Genomic DNA, 19,108 nt, shown 5'->3' on the forward strand with positions numbered 1-19,108 from the left:
AAAATTAGAAAATGTTTTATTAACACAATGCAAAGGCCTGCACATGCAGAATTTCTCTTGACATCAAAAGTTCATGTATGGCAAAAGCTGAATTCATTGTTTATTTTAGGTTTACCTATTAGCCTCTCAGACCTGGAAATGAAATAAATCAGCTTCATCAGTGAGGGTTTGGGGGTTTTTTTAATTTTCTTGTCCTTGTAAACACAGAAAAATATCTGCGGAAGGCAAGAACCACACATTGGATCTTTCAGATACCTTCCAGAACACAGCCCATGTTCACCAAGATGGCCACTCCTCTTCACCTGGGCTTCTCTATTCTGTGCCTAGGAAAAAGCTGTGTTGTCATCTTTATTTAAAGCTACATTGGTTCATTTTGAAAAAGTTAAATTAAGGGGAAAGACTCACCAAAAGAGAAAAAAAGAACAAAATAAAACAAAACAAACCCCACCAATTATGTAAAGGTTAGTGATACCTGAACCCTAAAAACTAACATAAACAATTTGCAGGCATGTGCTGACATCCACACAGACCTTTAGCACCATGATTCCCATATGCAAATTCCAATCTGAATGTTGTATATACTCATCTTTCCTCCTCCTCTTCCTCCCCCAGTTGGAAGAACAACCTTTCCTTGCCATAGTAAGTATTTTAGCTCAAGATACGCCCACAGGATGCATGCGTGTGTATACATACATGCACCGGATCAGAAACAAGTCTGTTGTAACTGGAGATGGTTAAGAACTCAGGAGAAAGAAATCATGTCCCATAGGTTTAATTCTGGGTATTTAACATCAAAAGTTTTCAAAGGAAAATCCTAGTTACCTTGTGGCTTCTATATGTGCCAACCAAGAATGCTAGAAAAGACTATGCTGGAGTTCCTGGTTAGTACTAATTGATCTCAGCCTACCAGGAGATCTTTCTACACCCAGCAGATTTATCTACCTTCTAGTCAATCCACCTGGAGCAGACAGTTGGCTCCATTTAGTTCAGCTCGGTATCATCTCCCACTTGAGGTAAATCAGATCCTGCAGGTCACAAGACCCCCTGTGACAGGTGTGGGTTTTATTGGCTGCACCAGACACCAGCATCATTTTTGTCATGAATATACCACCACACCAGCAGAAAGCTGTACAAGAGCAACAGCATGATACATGGCCATAAAATGCATTACTGCCATTAAACACCACACGCTGGGTCTGCAGCAGTTCCTCTCCATAGGTGTTCCTTGCTGCCAGCTGCTATTGGAGGGTGTCACACCCTCTATATAGGCAGTGGAGAAAAGGACAGTTAACAGCCAAAGGTGTAAAGAGGAAGGGTTATAATTTTTGTGTTCCTCCTGCTATTCACCTTCAACTACGGCTTCACCAGTCCAAATCAGCCCTCCATGAGACTACCCTTACTCTTTTCCTTCCTGCCTGCTGCTGGGCACCCTAGCTCCCCACTCTGCAAAAGAAACTCCAGACTCCAGCAGGTCTCACATCATATCAGAAACACCCACCCTCTGCCACTCATAAACAGAAGAGAAGAAATCTCTTCGACTAGTGTGTGAAACTTTTCACCAGCTGTCCCAGGACCATACTTAGGCAGCAAAGTTGTATACAAATAAAGTAAGGGTATGGCCTTACTGTAATACCATTTTCCCACTATCTCCAGATCCATATAAGCTAGCAGCAAACAGTATGCTGCAAAATGCTACAGACCTAAGATTCTATCTTTTGCATAGCTTTTAGAAATGAACTCAGTAGAGTTTTATCTGTGTGAAGAACATAACTATTGCTGATTTATCTCTATTGGCATGCAGTTCTTTTGAATTTTCTTCCTATAATCCCAGCTCTAGAGTTTCTATTTAGAAAGGAAAATAAACACTTCATCAACAATAAATACCTGGAAAAAAAAAATCAAGGAGGTAAATTTTTGTGTCTATTGAGCTTGGAAGCACTACTATTTAGTTTAACAAAGACACATACATTTTATATAATAGTGTGTTACCTATAGTCGTTCTGATTTCCTGCACTTGAATAGTGGTACATTCTAAAGGATCAAAAGAAAATAAAAGTTTTATGTGAAGCTCCTAGAACTATTCCATGTGGGATGAAAGACCACTGAGTGGTTAGTATCTCCACTGAAACCTTTTCCTTTATCAGTGCTGTTGTTATCCTAAGAATGCATCTTGTAAAAAGGCATGTTTGTTTTCTCTCTTTTGCAATAATTTTTCAGTAAATTTATGTTAAAAGGGTATTACCGCAGTTTGGGATCTTCATATCCATCAGGGATGTCCTCTTGTTGTTGTCATCTATGCAGTATAAATCCTGAGTTTCTGTGTAAAACTTAGTCTCTTGAAATTTCTTGATCCACATAATTTCACAGGAACACTTGAACGGATTGTCCACCAATATCCTAGAGCAAAAAAAACCCCAATTTATTTAGAATGCAGAATGTCACGCACACAGAAAAAAAAAGGGGGACAGGGAGACTCCAAGCACTCAGCTGGGTACAAGTAGAAGTTGAACCCTTCAGTTAACAAGGATAAGCAATACAACTTCAGTAACCTCATCACAACACAAACTGCAAGTCGCTAACAGTTTCCATGCAGAGAATGAAGCTCCTTTTGTACAAGAATCCAGACTGTCATAGATCAGAGAGATCACACAGGGGTCTTGACTACCATCTCCAGTTCACTGGTATAAATCAGAATCACAAAGAGGACTGGGCATTCCATCAAGCTCCATTTTATTTCACAAAAGTCAAGCAGAGATCAGAATTCCTCTTTTACACTTGACTGTGCTCTGCTACCTGAGAAAGATTGTGCCAGAAATGGTTTACTGCTGTGATGTGGTAAATTCTTTATTGATTCAAACAGTCATGGATTATGGGCAAACTCTAACAAACTCTAACCATAAAAAAGGATTTTACTGAACCTTCAAAATCCATCCACTACAACAGTCTAGAAGATCTCACAGTAAAACCTTAGGTAATGTCATAAAGAAACAGTAACTGAAAAAATGTCCCTGAAACAGAAATGTATCACCTAGCTATATGATATACTGCATGGAATTGAAACCATAGGTTAGCAAATGTGCCAAATTCTAGGTTTAAAATTTAATAAAACTACACAGCAATGTAATGCAATAACATCCAAGTAAAATATGAACCAAAACAACGCAATGGCTACGCAAGACCTAGTGTTATTTTTTTCATGAGATCAAATAAAGCATTTTTAAGTTACTGTTTATGACATCTCATTATAGGAGAACAGTTGTTCTTAACAAAATCTCACAGGTATTTTTGACGTACAGAAACAAAACTCAAGTTGCTCATGGAATCTATGCTCATAAATGTCTCCTGAGGACATCAAATGTGCAAATAATGAAAAATTCAGCTTATTAGACCTGTAACCTGTTCCCCCAAAAGCCATCTGCAATTGTTTGAGGATTAACAGCTGCAGGGATCATTCTTGCAAGTCTCTAAAGGAGCAATCTGTATTCACAGAAGTCATTTGCTGGACTTCAACACCACCACAAGCATGGACAAGAATTGCTTATGCAAGACAGCATATGAACATTAGGATCCCTTGAGTCAAAATCTATAACATGCATTTTCAAAACAGCAAGATTTACGTCCCATCTTCTGCTTCATCATGTAACTTCCGCATTACAGAAAAATTTCCCTTCACCCGTGGCTGAGCAGTCTTCTTTTTCCACTGTTTTGCTTTGTGTTAAACCCATGAAGGGAGTTAGGCACATCATAAGCTGGATAGAGGCATGATGAACCTCCACACACACTTGGGTGAAAGAAAGAATCTGACCTAGCAAAAGCAAATTACACAGAATCTTGGAATCATAGACTCGTTAGGGTTTGAAAAGACATGAAGATCATCAACACATCTTTATCTTGTTTCCTGTAATTTTACAGCTGTAGCTACAGTTTGTTCTAAAAGAAACAGCCTTTTAAAGTCACATATTCTCTAGAATCCCTGGTGAATATCTCCCATTTCACTACTACTCCTACTATCCTGAACTTTTCAACTCATTATGTTTCGATTTACAAAGTGCTCACAGGACACTTATTTGTCATTAGACGAAGCTCCTCACATGCTACTTACAACATGATTCTCATCCCAGATTCCCCTTCCAATACTCTCTCTCCTCTTTCTGATTTTGTACCTATGTATTAGCCACTTACAGAATTGTTCAACTGATACGAATTTTATCACTGCTTTTCCCCCCTACTTTCTCTCCCTCACTTGCCCCATACCTGTTTATCTCACTTACCACAATCTCTGCTAAACTTTAGCTCTTCTATCCCTACACTGCAACTCTTTCCGAAGCCTACAACACCCTCCCTCAAGATTTGTAGCCTCTCCCTCTTTCAACTTGTCCCTCATCATACATTGCCTCCTTACCTCAAATACTACTCGGTTTAACTTCACACCATCCATTTTTCCCATCTCTGGCTCACTCTCAGTATGTCTCAGTAACTAGTACCTTGCCTCTACTACCATGACACTGCATGGCTATGGTTTAACTCTGGTATTAACAACACAAATATATTCACTCCTAATTCACATCAGCCAGTTGTTTTGTCTCCAAGTGTCATTTCCCTGACTCATTAAACTTTATTTCCATAGTTCCCATCACATATTTGTAGCATTTGATTTTCCCACTCTGTCCCAAACCTATTTCACTTCTTTCTCACCAGGTGCAAACCAGCTTCTTCAGAAAGACAAGCAACATTGACGTTGTTCCCCTTCAAATCTTTGTAAGCACTCAATCCACTCACAGCCTAAAAGAAGCTTTTCACCTGAGATGGAGAGAGTCAAGGGTGACTTGATTTGTGCTTTGGAATAAACTTGTTTCTGGCAGCGAACCTCAAAAAAATGGGAGCAGAGCATGCCTTCAGAATTGCAGTAATTTCCTTTCTTGCCTGCTTCCTAAGCTAAAGCATACCCACTTTTATATTTCTGAAACCCAGGAATATGGGCAAAGGTGACTCCATTTCTCCACTAATTGTTTAGAAAAATCACAAGCTTCACACTGTGCACTGGTCTGAGTCCTCTAACTATTTTATTGAGGTCACAATAAATACAAAACAAAGAAGCTACAGCCATGTACACACTAACAATGGCTTTTCACAGGGACTAGACATGGCATATGAAGAAACAGGGACTTGAGAATCAACAGACCTATGCAGGTCATATAGCAATGAGAATACTCTGCAAGTAGCTCATCTCTCCCTCAGAGTGCTTGGCGACCGCCAAGTTATGAAAGAAAATTCCAGTGAGCAATGTTCCCTGGGCTGTAAAGGAAGTGATTATACCAACTTAAAAAACATACCTAAGGGGCATAACCTCTTTTTGTGGCACTGGGATTTATTCATTTCATTTCTCACATGGTGAAGTTCACCAGAAGCAGTTGAGGACTGTAAGGCTGGTGTTGCAGTACTTGGACTGGCACTTCGGCAGTCTTCTGACTCTGTTCTGAACTCCAGGAGAGCAATCTCCTACCCCTTGGCAGCCCCAGCCCTCCCAAAGCTCCTGCAGGCTCTCTGCAGTCCCACATATTAGCAAACAATGCACATGATGAACAAAATTTTGGAAGGCATACCAGTACAGAAATCTGCTTGATGGAACAGAGGATAAAAATGCAAAATTGAAATGATCAACAAATACATGTTTACCAGAGCTTTCACTACCAAATGATTATATAAGGCACAATGTAATTCAAAGAATTAGAGAAAATAAGAAAATGACTCAATAGCCAACCATAAGCATAGCAGCTGTGGGGCCGATATAAGAATATGATAGAGAGGCTTCATTTGAAGATCTGTAGAAGGCTGTATTTTCAGTAGCTCAGTATTTAATGCAAACGGTATTTTTGTGCGAAGTTATCTCACCATAAAACATTTTAAAGCTGAATAGAAGAGCCTATTTTGAACTCTTTGCTGTTTTAAAAGATTCAGTTGACCTTCTTGAAGCCCTGGAATGAAAACTTCTATGTATTTAAGTGTCTAGCATTGACATTTTCTTTGGATCAGAATTTCATTCCTAATCATTGATGGACCTCTACCTTCAACAGAACAAACTTCAAAGTCTTGTTCTTCTATTCCAGCCAAAAATAAACTTTATTTTAAGAAATGACAACTTACAGATCAGACAAACCCAGATGGTGAAAAGACTTCTTGGACAAACTTGAGAGCTTGTTTCTGGATAAATTGCTATAGGAAAAGAGAAAGATTGCATTAATTAGAATTGCTTCTTCTTACATTGAAAATACAGTTTGTGTTTCCTAAAAAGATTAAGGACTCAACCAGCTCTAAAAATCCTTTATTCCTTTTACTTCAGTTGTAAAGAAATTGTGTTCAGTCTCATTTTATGGTTTAAAGTCAAATGCATTCAAAATCAAACTCAGCAACGATCAATATTTTCACTTTTAGCACTTCTGTTCATTGCAGAAAAGCAGTAGATTTAATTGTGTTTTAAAAGTATTTTGTAAAGTCCAGGTGTTAATTACATGCTCAATTTATTCATAAGTGAAATGGGTGTATCCCTTTCTTTGATGCTGCATCAAGCTCTGTACTCACAAAAGCCCTCCTCACATGCTAGCACACATCCGTATCACAGCCTTTTAGTTATTCTTTTCAAATTGCATGTACAATATGCACCCACATGGAAGATCAAAAGGAAAACTGTAAAATGCCTACATTGGGCTTTTTTATGTCAATTAAGCATTTATGGTTTCCAGTGGTAATTAAGTGAAAGGTCCTCTCCTATTATGCAGAGCAAAGAAATGTTCATCTGAATCAGAAATACTCCTCCCCTCCCAGGCTTACAAAATGTCTCCACCCCAAAGCAAAATAATGCTGGGTTTCAACAGCCTTATCAATCCACCAGTTAAAGATAGTGAGAGCAGTAAGCTGTATAACCGCCAACAGTACAGTGTGAATCAGTGTTATGAGCCAAAATACCACAAGTTTTATGTGGTATTATAAAGGCGCCATAGGGGTTCCATAGTTATAGTTGCGTTGCATTTAAAGCCAGGGATTAAAACTCTTTTCTTCTCCCTGACTAAAGTACAGTGTTTACTTCTGAAACTTTCAGTCTTCAATCTGTTAGTACAAGCAATTTTCAGACAATGTACAAGTCGGATCTTCTACAAATTTTTAGAACAGAATCTTGAAGAGATTTATTTACTGTATTTCCCCATTGACTCCTTCTGACAAACAACACCCTGAAGCTTATAAATTGACCAGTCCTACCCAATGTGTGAGAACTAAACAGATGAGCTACTATTTCATTAGTCAGGTGAACTGGATTACCCTATAGCAGATGCTGGTGGAAACGTCTTATGGACCCTGATCTGATATATTAAAATTAAAGTACAATTTGCATGCAGGACGGAAGTTGTATTTAAGTAAAAAACTAACACTATGATTTTTTCCCCAGTATGTATAAGCCATATATTGGGAGAAAGAAGTTGAACCCTCATATAAACTTGCACTTTTGTCTCCAGTATCAAGGTAATGTGAAGTACACCAAGCCCCATCCCTCCACAGGCAACTTTTCACTCACCATGCGGGAAAACCCCTCCAGTTCTGACACTGCCAAGCAACACATGCAGATGCCCCTGTGCTATTAGCAAATAAGGCACACAACTGCTTCTCTCACCCGCATAGCGACTAAACCCTATCTTCCCCTAAAGATAATCCCATGGGCTTTTCCTGCACGCAGATGTCCACCCCACTCACTGCCCTGGTGGGAGGCAACACATTCCAGGTAATGTGATGACCAGGTTTGATGCCTGCTTTTCCATATCAGGACTCTCTAACCATCCAAAGATGGGTACCTCAGGGAATTCTCTGTCCATCTGAAGCCGTTTCATTTTGTGTGATTGTCCCTGGCACCCTAAGGGGATAGCCAGGCTCAAACACTGATTCCAGACCAAGGCAAATCAAAGGGGATTTGAAACCCTCTCCCATCAACACCTTCTAAATACTGAAGTGTCACAATAAAGATCTGAAAACAAGCCACAAACATCTTACATAAGAGACTCAGACATCCTTTGTGATAGCATTTCTGTCTTTTTTCTTTCAAGAAAATAACACCTTAAAATAAAATTTTCAAGACTATCTCAAAAACACAGAGAGGAGAGGGAAAGGGTTTGCTGTTAGTAACCTAGCATGGATATAACAGCCCACTTACTTCATGGGCAGGACTGAAGTCCCATGTTTCCTAAAGATTTCCTCATAGCTTCTTACACATTTCCTTGCTCAACTTGCTCATAGTCATCTAACTCATCTCACCTCTGTCTGCTTCAGAGCTATGACCTCCACCAAACAACAGACTGTGAGAATTAGGCAGTGCCATAGCTGTGTCTTGTTGTCACTTAGCCTCAGGACAGTCATTGCTCTGGAGGATTATTGCAAACCTTTAGACAGAAGAATAGCCTTTACTCATTGAGACTCATAAACCAGACTTACTGCCCAAATGTCATCAGGTATGCTACTTTCTGAACACTTTGTACAGGTATCAATGACTTCAAATAAGCTACTGAAAAAAAAACGGGACTGATAATTTAAGTAAAACTATCAAAAGAATAAAAAGTCATTATTTTGTTTTTAATAACTCCAGTTTTGAAAAAACAAAAGCACCTCGATAGCTTTCTCATTTCATATTTTTACTGGTTGTGCTTGATATGCATCAGGAAAGGGAAGAACAGTAAGAAAAGTAATTAAAAATTCCTATGCCTATATTCTCGATCATGGGTTGAAACATTCAGTGCTTCCAAGACTGTAGCCTTTTCCCACACGTAGTATAGCAATTCAAGGTTTTTCAAGTTGACAATTAATTCAATACAAATATTTCAGACCACTCTTACGGATTTATCACCTTAAATGATACTTTAAAGGTTAATTTAATGTTATATTCCTAGAGCTTTCTGAACTTTCTTAGAGCATGGCAAGCTGCCATCACAGCTTCTTGTTGCCTGGACTACTGCATTCAACTCTGGGGCCCCCAACACACGAGGGACATGGACCTACTCAAGTGAGTCCAGAGGAGGGCCATGAAGATGGATCAGGAGGCTGGAGCACATAGCTCATGAAGACAGGCTGAGAGGGATGGGTTTGTTCAGCCTAGAGAAAAGAAGACTCTGGAGAAAAGAAGACCTTAGAGCAGCCTTCCAGTACCTACAGGGGGCCTAAAGAAATCTGAAGAGGGACTTTTGGCAAGGGCATGAAGGAAAAGGCCAGGAGGAATAGCTTTAATTTGAAAGAGGGGAAATTTAGATTAGATATTACGAAGAAGTTCTTCACCATAATGGTAGTGAGACAATGGCACATATTGCCCACAGAATTTGTGGGTGCCCCATCCATGGCAGTGTTCAAGGCCAGGTTGGATGGGGCTTTGAGCAACCTGATCTAGTGGGAGATGTCCCTGCCCATGGCAAGAGATTGAAATTAGATGATGTTTAAAGTCCCTTCCAAGCCAAACCATTCTATGATTCTGTGATTCTATATATTTCTCATAAACTGAGCACCTTATATTGATTATAGAGATGCCTGCTACAATCTCTTTAATCCATGTTAAGTGAAGAAAACTACCAGACTTACTATAAAGGACTACACTTCCACTTCCATTGAGAGAGAATATAAATTAGTTTCCCAATTCAACTATACATAAAAAGATCATATTAAGGAACCCTGAGATTCATATGGTGTTCTAAAACCTTTTCTTTTTTTTCCCTAAAAAATTGTAAAAGTCTGGATTACAAAGCTTCGCTCCAAAGCTCAAAGCTACACCTAAGGACAGGACCCAAATTCAGTCAAAAGCATGCCCCTATTTTACATGCGAATGTCAAGCTCACTTTTAACTTCCGAGTCTTAATTCAGCTAAAAAGCAAACCTGTGGCAATGTGAGGAACACAAAAGCAGCCTGAGAAGTTGCATAAATATTCACACAGCTAGCAAGACAGGCACAACTCTACTGACTGAAGTGCTTCTGGCAAGGGGGAACAAAAAGGAAGAGTAGGAAACAGATCTAAGGAGAACTGGGAAGAAAAGGTGAAGGGCCAGTTTTGCTACGCTCAGTCTCCCTCCACAGGCAACTGCTTGCTTTGCCTATGGCTGGCTGGAGCAAGCCAGTGTGCAAGCAGGGGGAAATCTGCAGCAAGGTCTTGAGCGGTTTCATTTTGCTGCCCTACCTAAACCTGAAGAGTGTAGATATACAAACACATCTTAATACCTAGAGCTATGTATATGTACTACACTCACAAATCTACAACTCAGTGATGCAGTCATACACAGCCTGGCATATAACAATAGCTATTTTTAAATGTTTTTGGAAATATGCACTTGCTATGAAAAGTATTTTTATGTTTAAATGTATTGACAGTATGCCAAGCACATGTATTTTACAGGTCCATTAAAAATAGTTAGCAGCAGATAAGCTTACACATTACAGCACTATTAAACCAGGACTGGTTAACAGCTTGTTAAATGCAACTGTTGACTAATTTGAGTCTAAGGTCAATGAGAATGGCAGAATTAGATGAGCAAGGCTATTAATGACTCTTAGGTAATATTTATTAGAGGATTTATTTTCCTGCTGTTTATGTTAGTACTCAAATTTTCTCATCATACATATCTCTAGACAGATATCTGGGCTACAGAAGTTTAGCCAGGAAAATAAGGGCAGAAGGAAAAGTGTGTTAATAAGTTCCTTATTAGCTGATAATTCTTACATGATTCATGAAGTAGCTACTATGTTCATACAATAAAGCTCTTTAACTACAACAAATGACTTCTCAGAGAAGAAAAATGTAATAGCAGCAAAAGTAAAACTTATACAGTTACATTAGTCTTCAGAAAAAGTGTCTGGAGATTTTATTCTTTATGGATAGGAACAAACTGTTGTTTCAGAATAAAATGCAAGACTTCTCAAAGACCTGTACTCAGAGGTTATACTGGCAAAGTGAAATGACTTCAGCTCTTAATAGTTCTCACTGTCCCAACCACAACAGGGGCTACACTTCATTCCCAGTGCAGTCAACAGGAGTTTTATTGTTGATGACAAGAAGCAGTGATTCACTGGAGCTTTCAGAAACATTTTAGTGTGCATCAAGACTTGCCAGAGAAAACAAACAAATGCATTTTTTGGAGGGATAATAGATCAGCCTCTGCAAAAAATGCCTCCATACTTACTGCTTTGTCATGTGCATATAGAGCAGGTGGTGCCACTTAAGATTTTCCATCTTATCTGGGCTTATCTTGTGTCCGCTAACATTACTAAATCCCCAATAAGAGAAAACACAGTAAGAGACAGGATGAGCTCCTGCTTCATAATGTAAGAATTCCATGTACATCAGTCGAACAGATGTCAGTCAGCCTAATTTGCTTCTAACAAGCAGCTTCATGAACTACAGACCCAGTAAAGCCTGTTTACCAACTGATACATATTCCACATTTGACTGTGTGTTCCAGCGGAAGCTCTTCCTGTGACTGGAGTATTTTAAAGACATCTTGCTTACATGGGTTCTGTAGTGCCTAAGAGGTCATATAGGCACAATAATACTTTTCCCTTAAGTGGTACCTTGTCGTGATTTAAGCCCACCTGCTAACTCAGAACCACGCAGCCACTCGCTCACTCCCCCTCTTCTTCCTCCCCCCACTCCCAGATTTTAAATCCCACGGGTTGAGATAAAAGCAGTCCAGTAACTAAGGTATAATACAAACCACTGCTGCTACCACCAATAAGAATAATGATAAGGGAAATAACAAGGGGAGAGGACACAACCGCTCACCACCCCCTGACCAATACCCAGCCCGACCCAAGCAGCGATCTGGGCCTTCTGGGTAACTCTCCCCAGTTTCTATACTGGGCATGATGTGCAGTAGTATGGAATACCCCTTTGGCCAGTTTGGGTCAGGTGTCCTGTCTCTGCTTCCTCCCGGCTTCCCCTCCTACCTGGCACAGCATGAGGCTGAGAAAGTCCTTGGTCGGAATAAACATTACTGAGCAACAACTAAAACCATCGGTGTTATCAGTGCTGTTCCCAGGCTGAAAGTCAAAAACACAGCACTGCACCAGCTACTAAGAAGGAGAAAAATGACTGCTACAGCTGAACCCAGGACAGATTTCTAACAGGGTCTCCCTGTTCTGACCAATGGTAGGTTTTCAGAAAACCTGCTTAACTGTTTACGTTTTGGTTAGAAGCAACCACTAGGGACTTTGTGACTGCATGACACCCATTCCCTAAGGAAACAGGCAAAAAAAAGCCTTTCAAGAGGATCCCGACAATTACCTTTTGCATCTACTTGCCCTGTACAACTGGGAACATCTTCCAAACACCTATTTACCTTGAGTTACTAAACTCATTATTTTTCACACTGTACTCATGGTCAGGAAGAAAAATGATTGCTCTCCTCATCATAACTACTATTCTTTTAAAGAGAACATGATGTTTGTTTTCTTTTTTATTGGACGGAATGTATTCAGACTCTGAGCCTCCTTAAATCATTTGCTTTACAAACTCCTTATAGCTCTCTTGCTCTGTAATATCTTTCAAGATGTGTAGATTCAGTGTTCCAATCTATATACACTATTCCAAGAGATGCCTTCACAGACTAAGGTAACAGGGAAAAGATGTAAAAATCTAACACAAAATTCCTTTTGATCCCAGACTGAATTTGCTGTGTTCTGCCATGATACACTGCGTTTCTGTCCCAGCACAGCCACTAAATCTTTCTCTGCAAATGTGCCTCTCAGGCAGTAGGTTCTTACTGCACATTTTCCACAGCCAATGCACATGCACTCAGCTTTATGGTATTTCATCTTTTACAACCATCATTCACTGAACAAATGTTACATAGGTAAACACAAATTTACTTTAGAAGATACTGTCCTTACATCATCAACTCATTACAGTAAAAGATATTTACTTTGTTAATGACTATATAAAGTAATATATAGGTGTCTTAGGCTGACAAGGTATGGTTTACACTCCTCCAGTGACAGTTCCACATTAAGGACAGCAATTACTGTTTAGGTAGATATGGTCACTCACATCCACTCCTTACATGAATTAACTGCCCTTCTTTGGTAAATAGAGGTGCAGAAGTGATTCCATTTCATTAGCAAAACAATCAGCCCTCTGCCCTCTTCAACAGTTCTTCCCTATTACAAGGAAGTTATCTTACAAGCCCAAGGCTTGGCCTTGTGTTTCTCAATCTCATTAGGACTTTAACAAAAGCAAGGGGTTAAGTGCTAAACATATCTAAGATGGATGGACTGAAACACACACTTGAATACTTGGCTAAAATAGGGTACCTGTCAGGAACTGAGTCCCTCACATGACCTCAATGCCTTGTAGGACTAGATCGACAGTTTTCCATGTAAGTAGCAGAGACAGCTACTCCATGTCTTTCCACCAGGGTCATGTACTTACTCTAAACAGAAACAAAGTCTTTCAATTAGCTGATCATTTTTCTCTGTACTTTTATAAAAGAACTTGTACTTTCTCTAAACAGAAACAAAGTCTTTCAATTAGCTGATCATTTTTCTCTGTACTTTTATAGAAGAACTTTATTCTTGTATAAAGAGCTTTGATCAGTTCAGCCTTTGCTAAATCTAAAGTAACACACTTAAAAGGCTGCACAAGCACCAACTCTGCTTCCTGAAGTTCATGAAGCACACACTGCATTTGGGTATGAAAGTAACCTCCTTCCTATATTCTGCTTTGGGTGTACTAGTTCTGGTCTTGCATGAGCTTCCAAAGTGAATTTTCTGATCATCCCAGGACCTAAATTCAGGACTGCCATGTCCCAGTCTCTGGGCATGCACCCTGATCAAATTACATCAGATGTGCTCCATGCACGCACCTACTGCACTGTAGCTGCTAAAACACATTCAGCCCATTGAGCCAGACTATAGCTAGTCCAACACATGTCACCCAGTCTGGTGCGTACCCTCAGCATCAACTCACTCAGCTGAGAGAATCACCCCCTGTGCTACTACTTACAATGAAATACACAGTCAAGTCCATTGTTAGAGACAGGATAATGAACTGAACAGTCTTTTTACCATCCCACATTATGCTTTTATGATCTGCCAGTTCCTTACAACACATTTCCCATGTTATGCCAGTTCCTTACCACACCTCTCTTACTTAGGGTCAATTAATGACAGAAGACCATTTTAAGTCTGCCCTGTTGGAACATTTTTTATGAAGGAAATGGTAAAAGAGAGAAATAAATTAACAATTAAATAACTTAACATGAGTTAGGCAGTTTTGACTTAGGGGGCAGACACTATTCCTACTTACATGTATTGTAGGTTGATGTTTTTCACAAATGCCTGATGGGACACAAATCTTAAGCCTGAATCCACCACGGTCCTGTGAAAATACATATAATTGTTATGTATGTTATGCATTAAATTAAATGAGTATTTCATTTAAAATGTAGTGGAAAGCATACTGGTAATAATGGTTAAAATAAGACTGTGGATCAAATCTCAACAAGGCTGAACTGCAAGATCTACAACTGTCCTCTATAACACAAAAAGTTAGGCCTGCTCTCTGATGAGGTCACTGTATGCTTCTAGAAAAGAAATAAAGAAAAAACAGCTTTATAAAATATGTATCCCATATACTCACAGATTTTTAAGTCCAACATAAAATCCAACTTCATTGTCATTGATACTTTCTAATTTTCGCTGGTTTGCGATGAAACTGTTGAAAAACAAGACAGAAAAATTAGGAAAGTGAACCTTTCATGTCTTTTAGTGTTCAGAGATCAAGCACTGATGTCTGAAAGTCAGCAATGACTGCTGACCTACTGCAATTAACACTAAGATCTAGTTAAAGCACCTTCGGAGTGAAAGTACTCCTAAAAAACATCCCCATCATTTAAATGGCACTTTCTGGGACGGGCTGGAGGAGCAATAGTTGAGTTTTACACAGGGGAAATGAAACCTTGCTCATCAAGGACGCAAATCACCCTGAAGGCACAGTAAATAAAGCTGCGTTACAGTGCCACCAAGTTCCAGGACATACTTCCCTACCTCACAGATGTCACCACAGCAAAAACGACAACTTTAATGGTGGCAGTGGAGTTACCCCCCCTTACACTGAGGGGGGATTAGATTGTCCTAGTATTTCTCCCATGCTGTCAACTTCATCGCTTGTTAAACTGATTTACTCCCTGTCACAAAGTCAGCTTCAGTTCTATTTGTTTACAAGGTGTGGCTGTAGGAACACTGAGAAAAGGGATGCTGTACATCATGATGCTACATGCACAAGCAGAAATTAAGAGAAGAGAAACTGTCATAGTATACCAAAGCACTGAATACACTCACATACCCTGAATATCTGCCTGAACCCCAAAAGGATGTGGGCATGCAAGCTGGTCCCTTGTAATATCATCATGTGAGATCTATGAATAACCAGTGACATCCCACAGACTGGAAATTGAAATGTTTTACAGATAATGCATGGGATGATATATAATCTGAAAAAAAGTCTCACAGTGCAAATCATTCAGTCTAGGAAGAAGGAATTGGTGGAAACTGCAATTCAACTGACACTATGGGCAGAAAAGTAAGTCTGACCTTGCTAAAGAGTCCATGCAGTTCAAAAGACCACCCAGTCCCAGAAAAACTTAGAGATTGACTTGTATTTTCATGAGCATTCAGGACAAACCAATGCTGCAGGTTTTCCTAAAAAGACAGAGTCTTTCTTTGCTATAATAAAACTTGTCTTCATTTTAAAAATTATTTTCTATTTAAAGGGAATTCTGGTGAACTGGAAAGAAGGTATATTGCTTTCCCAAAGGCAACCCATCTATCTCAGCTGCTGTGTTAGAGAAACCCACTGTGTGCCCACATCCCAGCAGAAGCTTGAAAATCCCAAAAGCTGGGTTGGGCTCTCCTCCAACACTGCAAAGCTGACTTGGGCTACACTCTTGAGAAGTACCAGGAGAAGCAAAGAGTTTCCTCTAATGGATTCAGTGTTCCTTGGGAAAAAGAAGGGCAGTAAAAAGACAATGCATGACACTAGACAACACACATTACTACAGGATCATATGGCACTTACTGCTCTGCAGGACTTTTTAGGATAAGATTAACACAGTGTACCCATTAAAAGATAATAGAGTCCTCCTTATTTTGTTTCCTTCCTCGAATTTTTTAAGACAATCTGATTTACTCCGTTTGGGTTATTAATCTTTTTTTTAGTTTGTTGGTTGGTAAATTTACATATTTTGCCAAGCAAAAGAAATAAAGTAGTTTATAAAAAATTATAAATTCTTCCATCTGAGAGTCCTGCAAGCAAATGATCGTACTTCCTCTGAACCTGTCCTGGAAAAGAACTCATGATTTAATTATCATCTTGTCTGTCACTTGGACCTCATCATGCTAAAATAAAGCTATGCAAGAGTATAAAAGATACCTTCCTTATTCTTCCCCCAGTGTCCAACCAAAAAGAATCCTGTCAAGACTAGGTAGAGATAGGGAAAGCACAGAAGAGCAGGAACTGAAGAAAATGGACAGAGAAACAGAGGGAGAAGAGACTCAGAAGAGTAAAATAAAAGAAACTAAGTGACTGGTTTTGCCAGCTGAAGATTAAGCCATCAAAAAACCTCACTAACAAACACTGCTGGAACACAGATCCATCACTTAAACACACTTATCACCCATCCAAATCTAACATTGCAATTTTAATCATGAAAACATTTAACTAGAACCTCCCACTGTGAGAAGCTCCAGAACTTGATGTAACTTATGCTACACAGAAATATATTAGCATATTACATCCTGTGGTAAGCCTCAGCTAGTGTAAAACAGCTCAGCTCTGCCGGAGTCAATGAAGCTACCATAATTTACATCAGAAGATCTGAGTATGAGCACACCATCTATATAAAAAGATCAATGTTGGTCCATTAGGGAACAATTCAAACCAAAGGGATGATATTTGGGAAGAAGAGACATGAATTTACAATCTTTTCCCTTTTCTTTCTCTTACTGCATCCCTTAGAAGAAAGGTGGGGGGAGGAGGCATACTTTGAGCTGGTACTAGTTTCTTTATGGTGAATGGCTTATAACTCCAGTTCCTAACTGAAATATCCGAAAGAAATCACCATACTAAGAGTGAAGGCCCAGAAGAAATTCAGGCTAAGTGCAACTAACTCAAAACAATAACTGGTCTGCAATGCATTTGTAAAAGCACTCTCAGGACAGAACATGACAGAAAAGCAAATTTCACACAGTTGGAAATCCTTGAAGAAAGATCAGGCAAATACAATTTACCATAAGCAGGTCATGTCCTCTTACACTTCCCCACTTGCTCAACAAGTCTGTTTTAAGTTAAGCCTCTGCAGCTATTTCATAGCAGTGAGAAAAAAAGGAATACAATGATGTAGCTGTACACTGTAAGGGGAAGTTGCTCTTCTGTTTAATTTAAAGGGAGACTTGAAATAAAACTTCTCCATAACTGAAGTCTATTTTTACCTTCTTCACAACTACTCTACCTTGATGTTACTTATCATCAAACATTAATATTCTAAAAGCTCTGACTTGCAGTGGGCGACACTGAGAAATGTAATTTGCCTGCCTGCCCTTAAGAATATCCACCCTAGTCTTTAACTGAACATTTTTATTGTAGCACAGAAGAATAACAACTTGACTCACTGCTGGCTGAAGTCACGTGAGGAACTTGGAAGCTTGCACTGCACACTACAGCAAAGCGCAGCACTGCCAAAACCTGGCAGGATAGTACCCAGTCGGATCACACATATCAACTCACAAATACCTCTGCCACTAAACCAAGCCCTCAGCTGCCTACAGTACTATCATTCTGCCTCTCCTTCATGAGTCATTAGTAAACAATATTTGTTCTCAGACCTTTAATTTCATCTCCCCTTTGTAAACCACTGATTAATTCTAATAAAGGCATTCAGAATCACAGACCTACTGACTGCACATTGCAACCTACTATAACACATTCATCTCAGCACACTTCAGCAACTATTGAATAACGTCACACATTTATATTTCACCACTTCTGCAACATTCTCAAAAGAATATTTTAAAATCCTATCATAAAAGAGTTAACTCCTCCAAATAAGTTCTCCTTTAAGAGGATGGTCTTCACTCCTGATCATTACACATGTGAAAGACTACAGATATAGTCTGTATAACATCAGTGAAGTAACTCCTGAACTGCAAGAACATGAGAAAGCAAGTTCTGCTCTTTAAAGAGGTTTAGATCACTTTGTGCCCCAGTAGCTTAAATAAGGATTTCACTCTAACTTTAAAATCTTTTTCTTAACCTGAAAAAAACTGCTCAGCAGAAGTCTTTCTTTCTTACTCTAACTGCTCTGTATTAATGTATGTTAAGGTGCACTACTCCATTTGGAGCTATTGGGATGTGCTAGAAAACTAGCACACATTAGTCTTAACAACATAGATGCAAGCAAGTAACACTGTAATTCAGCTCCAGAAGTATTTCTGTTGCCAGAAAACTCCCTTTATGGGAAACATATTTTCTTAACACTCCAAAAAAATAAATCAATTATGTGTCCAGCTCTGGTTCACACAGCTGGGAAAAAAAGTTTTTAAAATTAATAAACATTCCCTGGTGAAATATTTCTGAACTTTGGGAAAGCTTTATACTCCAAGTTATTTTTTCACTAAATCTTCAGGGGAAAAAGGCAGCACACTCCAGACATTGAAGTGTCAGTAGATGAATTACCATTTAACGACAGGTCACGTATGTCCCTAGCCTACGCTACTGTGAGACCTGTATGGTAACGTTAACAATCAAACACTGAAAAGTTCTCTAGTACTGCATTTTCTTACAAACTCAAATGTCAGACCAAGCTCATCAAAAAAGTATGCTAAAACTTAAGGGCACTTTCAACACATCTGGGCTGATTTGTGGTTATGCATCAAAATCATACAAAATTCGTAAGCTTCACAAAATACTTGATGAAACTTGACAAATTCAAATCAGTTTCACTTGCAGCCTCTCTGAAATTAAATTTAAAATAATACTCAAGGGGTGTGAACTCACATAGTTTGAAAATGAAGCATAGAGCTACACAGTGCTGCATATCAGGA

General features: G+C 39.2%; 1 protein-coding gene across 1 annotated transcript in view; it reads right to left on the minus strand.

Annotated features, from left to right (window-relative positions):
- LOC104407057 (BDNF/NT-3 growth factors receptor-like) overlaps positions 1–14,717 on the minus strand; it is a 74,275-nt gene extending 59,558 nt beyond the window's left edge. The window contains exons 1-4 of the mRNA XM_010016235.1: positions 14,649–14,717; positions 14,316–14,387; positions 6,145–6,213; positions 2,243–2,397 (exon numbers count right to left, since the gene is read on the minus strand). Coding sequence (XP_010014537.1) covers positions 2,243–2,357 — 115 coding nt within the window. The 5' untranslated portion in view covers positions 2,358–2,397; positions 6,145–6,213; positions 14,316–14,387; positions 14,649–14,717. The remainder of the gene's footprint in view (positions 1–2,242; positions 2,398–6,144; positions 6,214–14,315; positions 14,388–14,648) is intronic.
- Positions 14,718–19,108: the final 4,391 nt, after the last annotated feature.

This window comes from Nestor notabilis, unplaced genomic scaffold (genome assembly GCF_000696875.1).
Source record: "Nestor notabilis isolate BGI_N333 unplaced genomic scaffold, ASM69687v1 scaffold3146, whole genome shotgun sequence".
Taxonomy (NCBI): Eukaryota; Metazoa; Chordata; class Aves; order Psittaciformes; family Psittacidae; genus Nestor; species Nestor notabilis.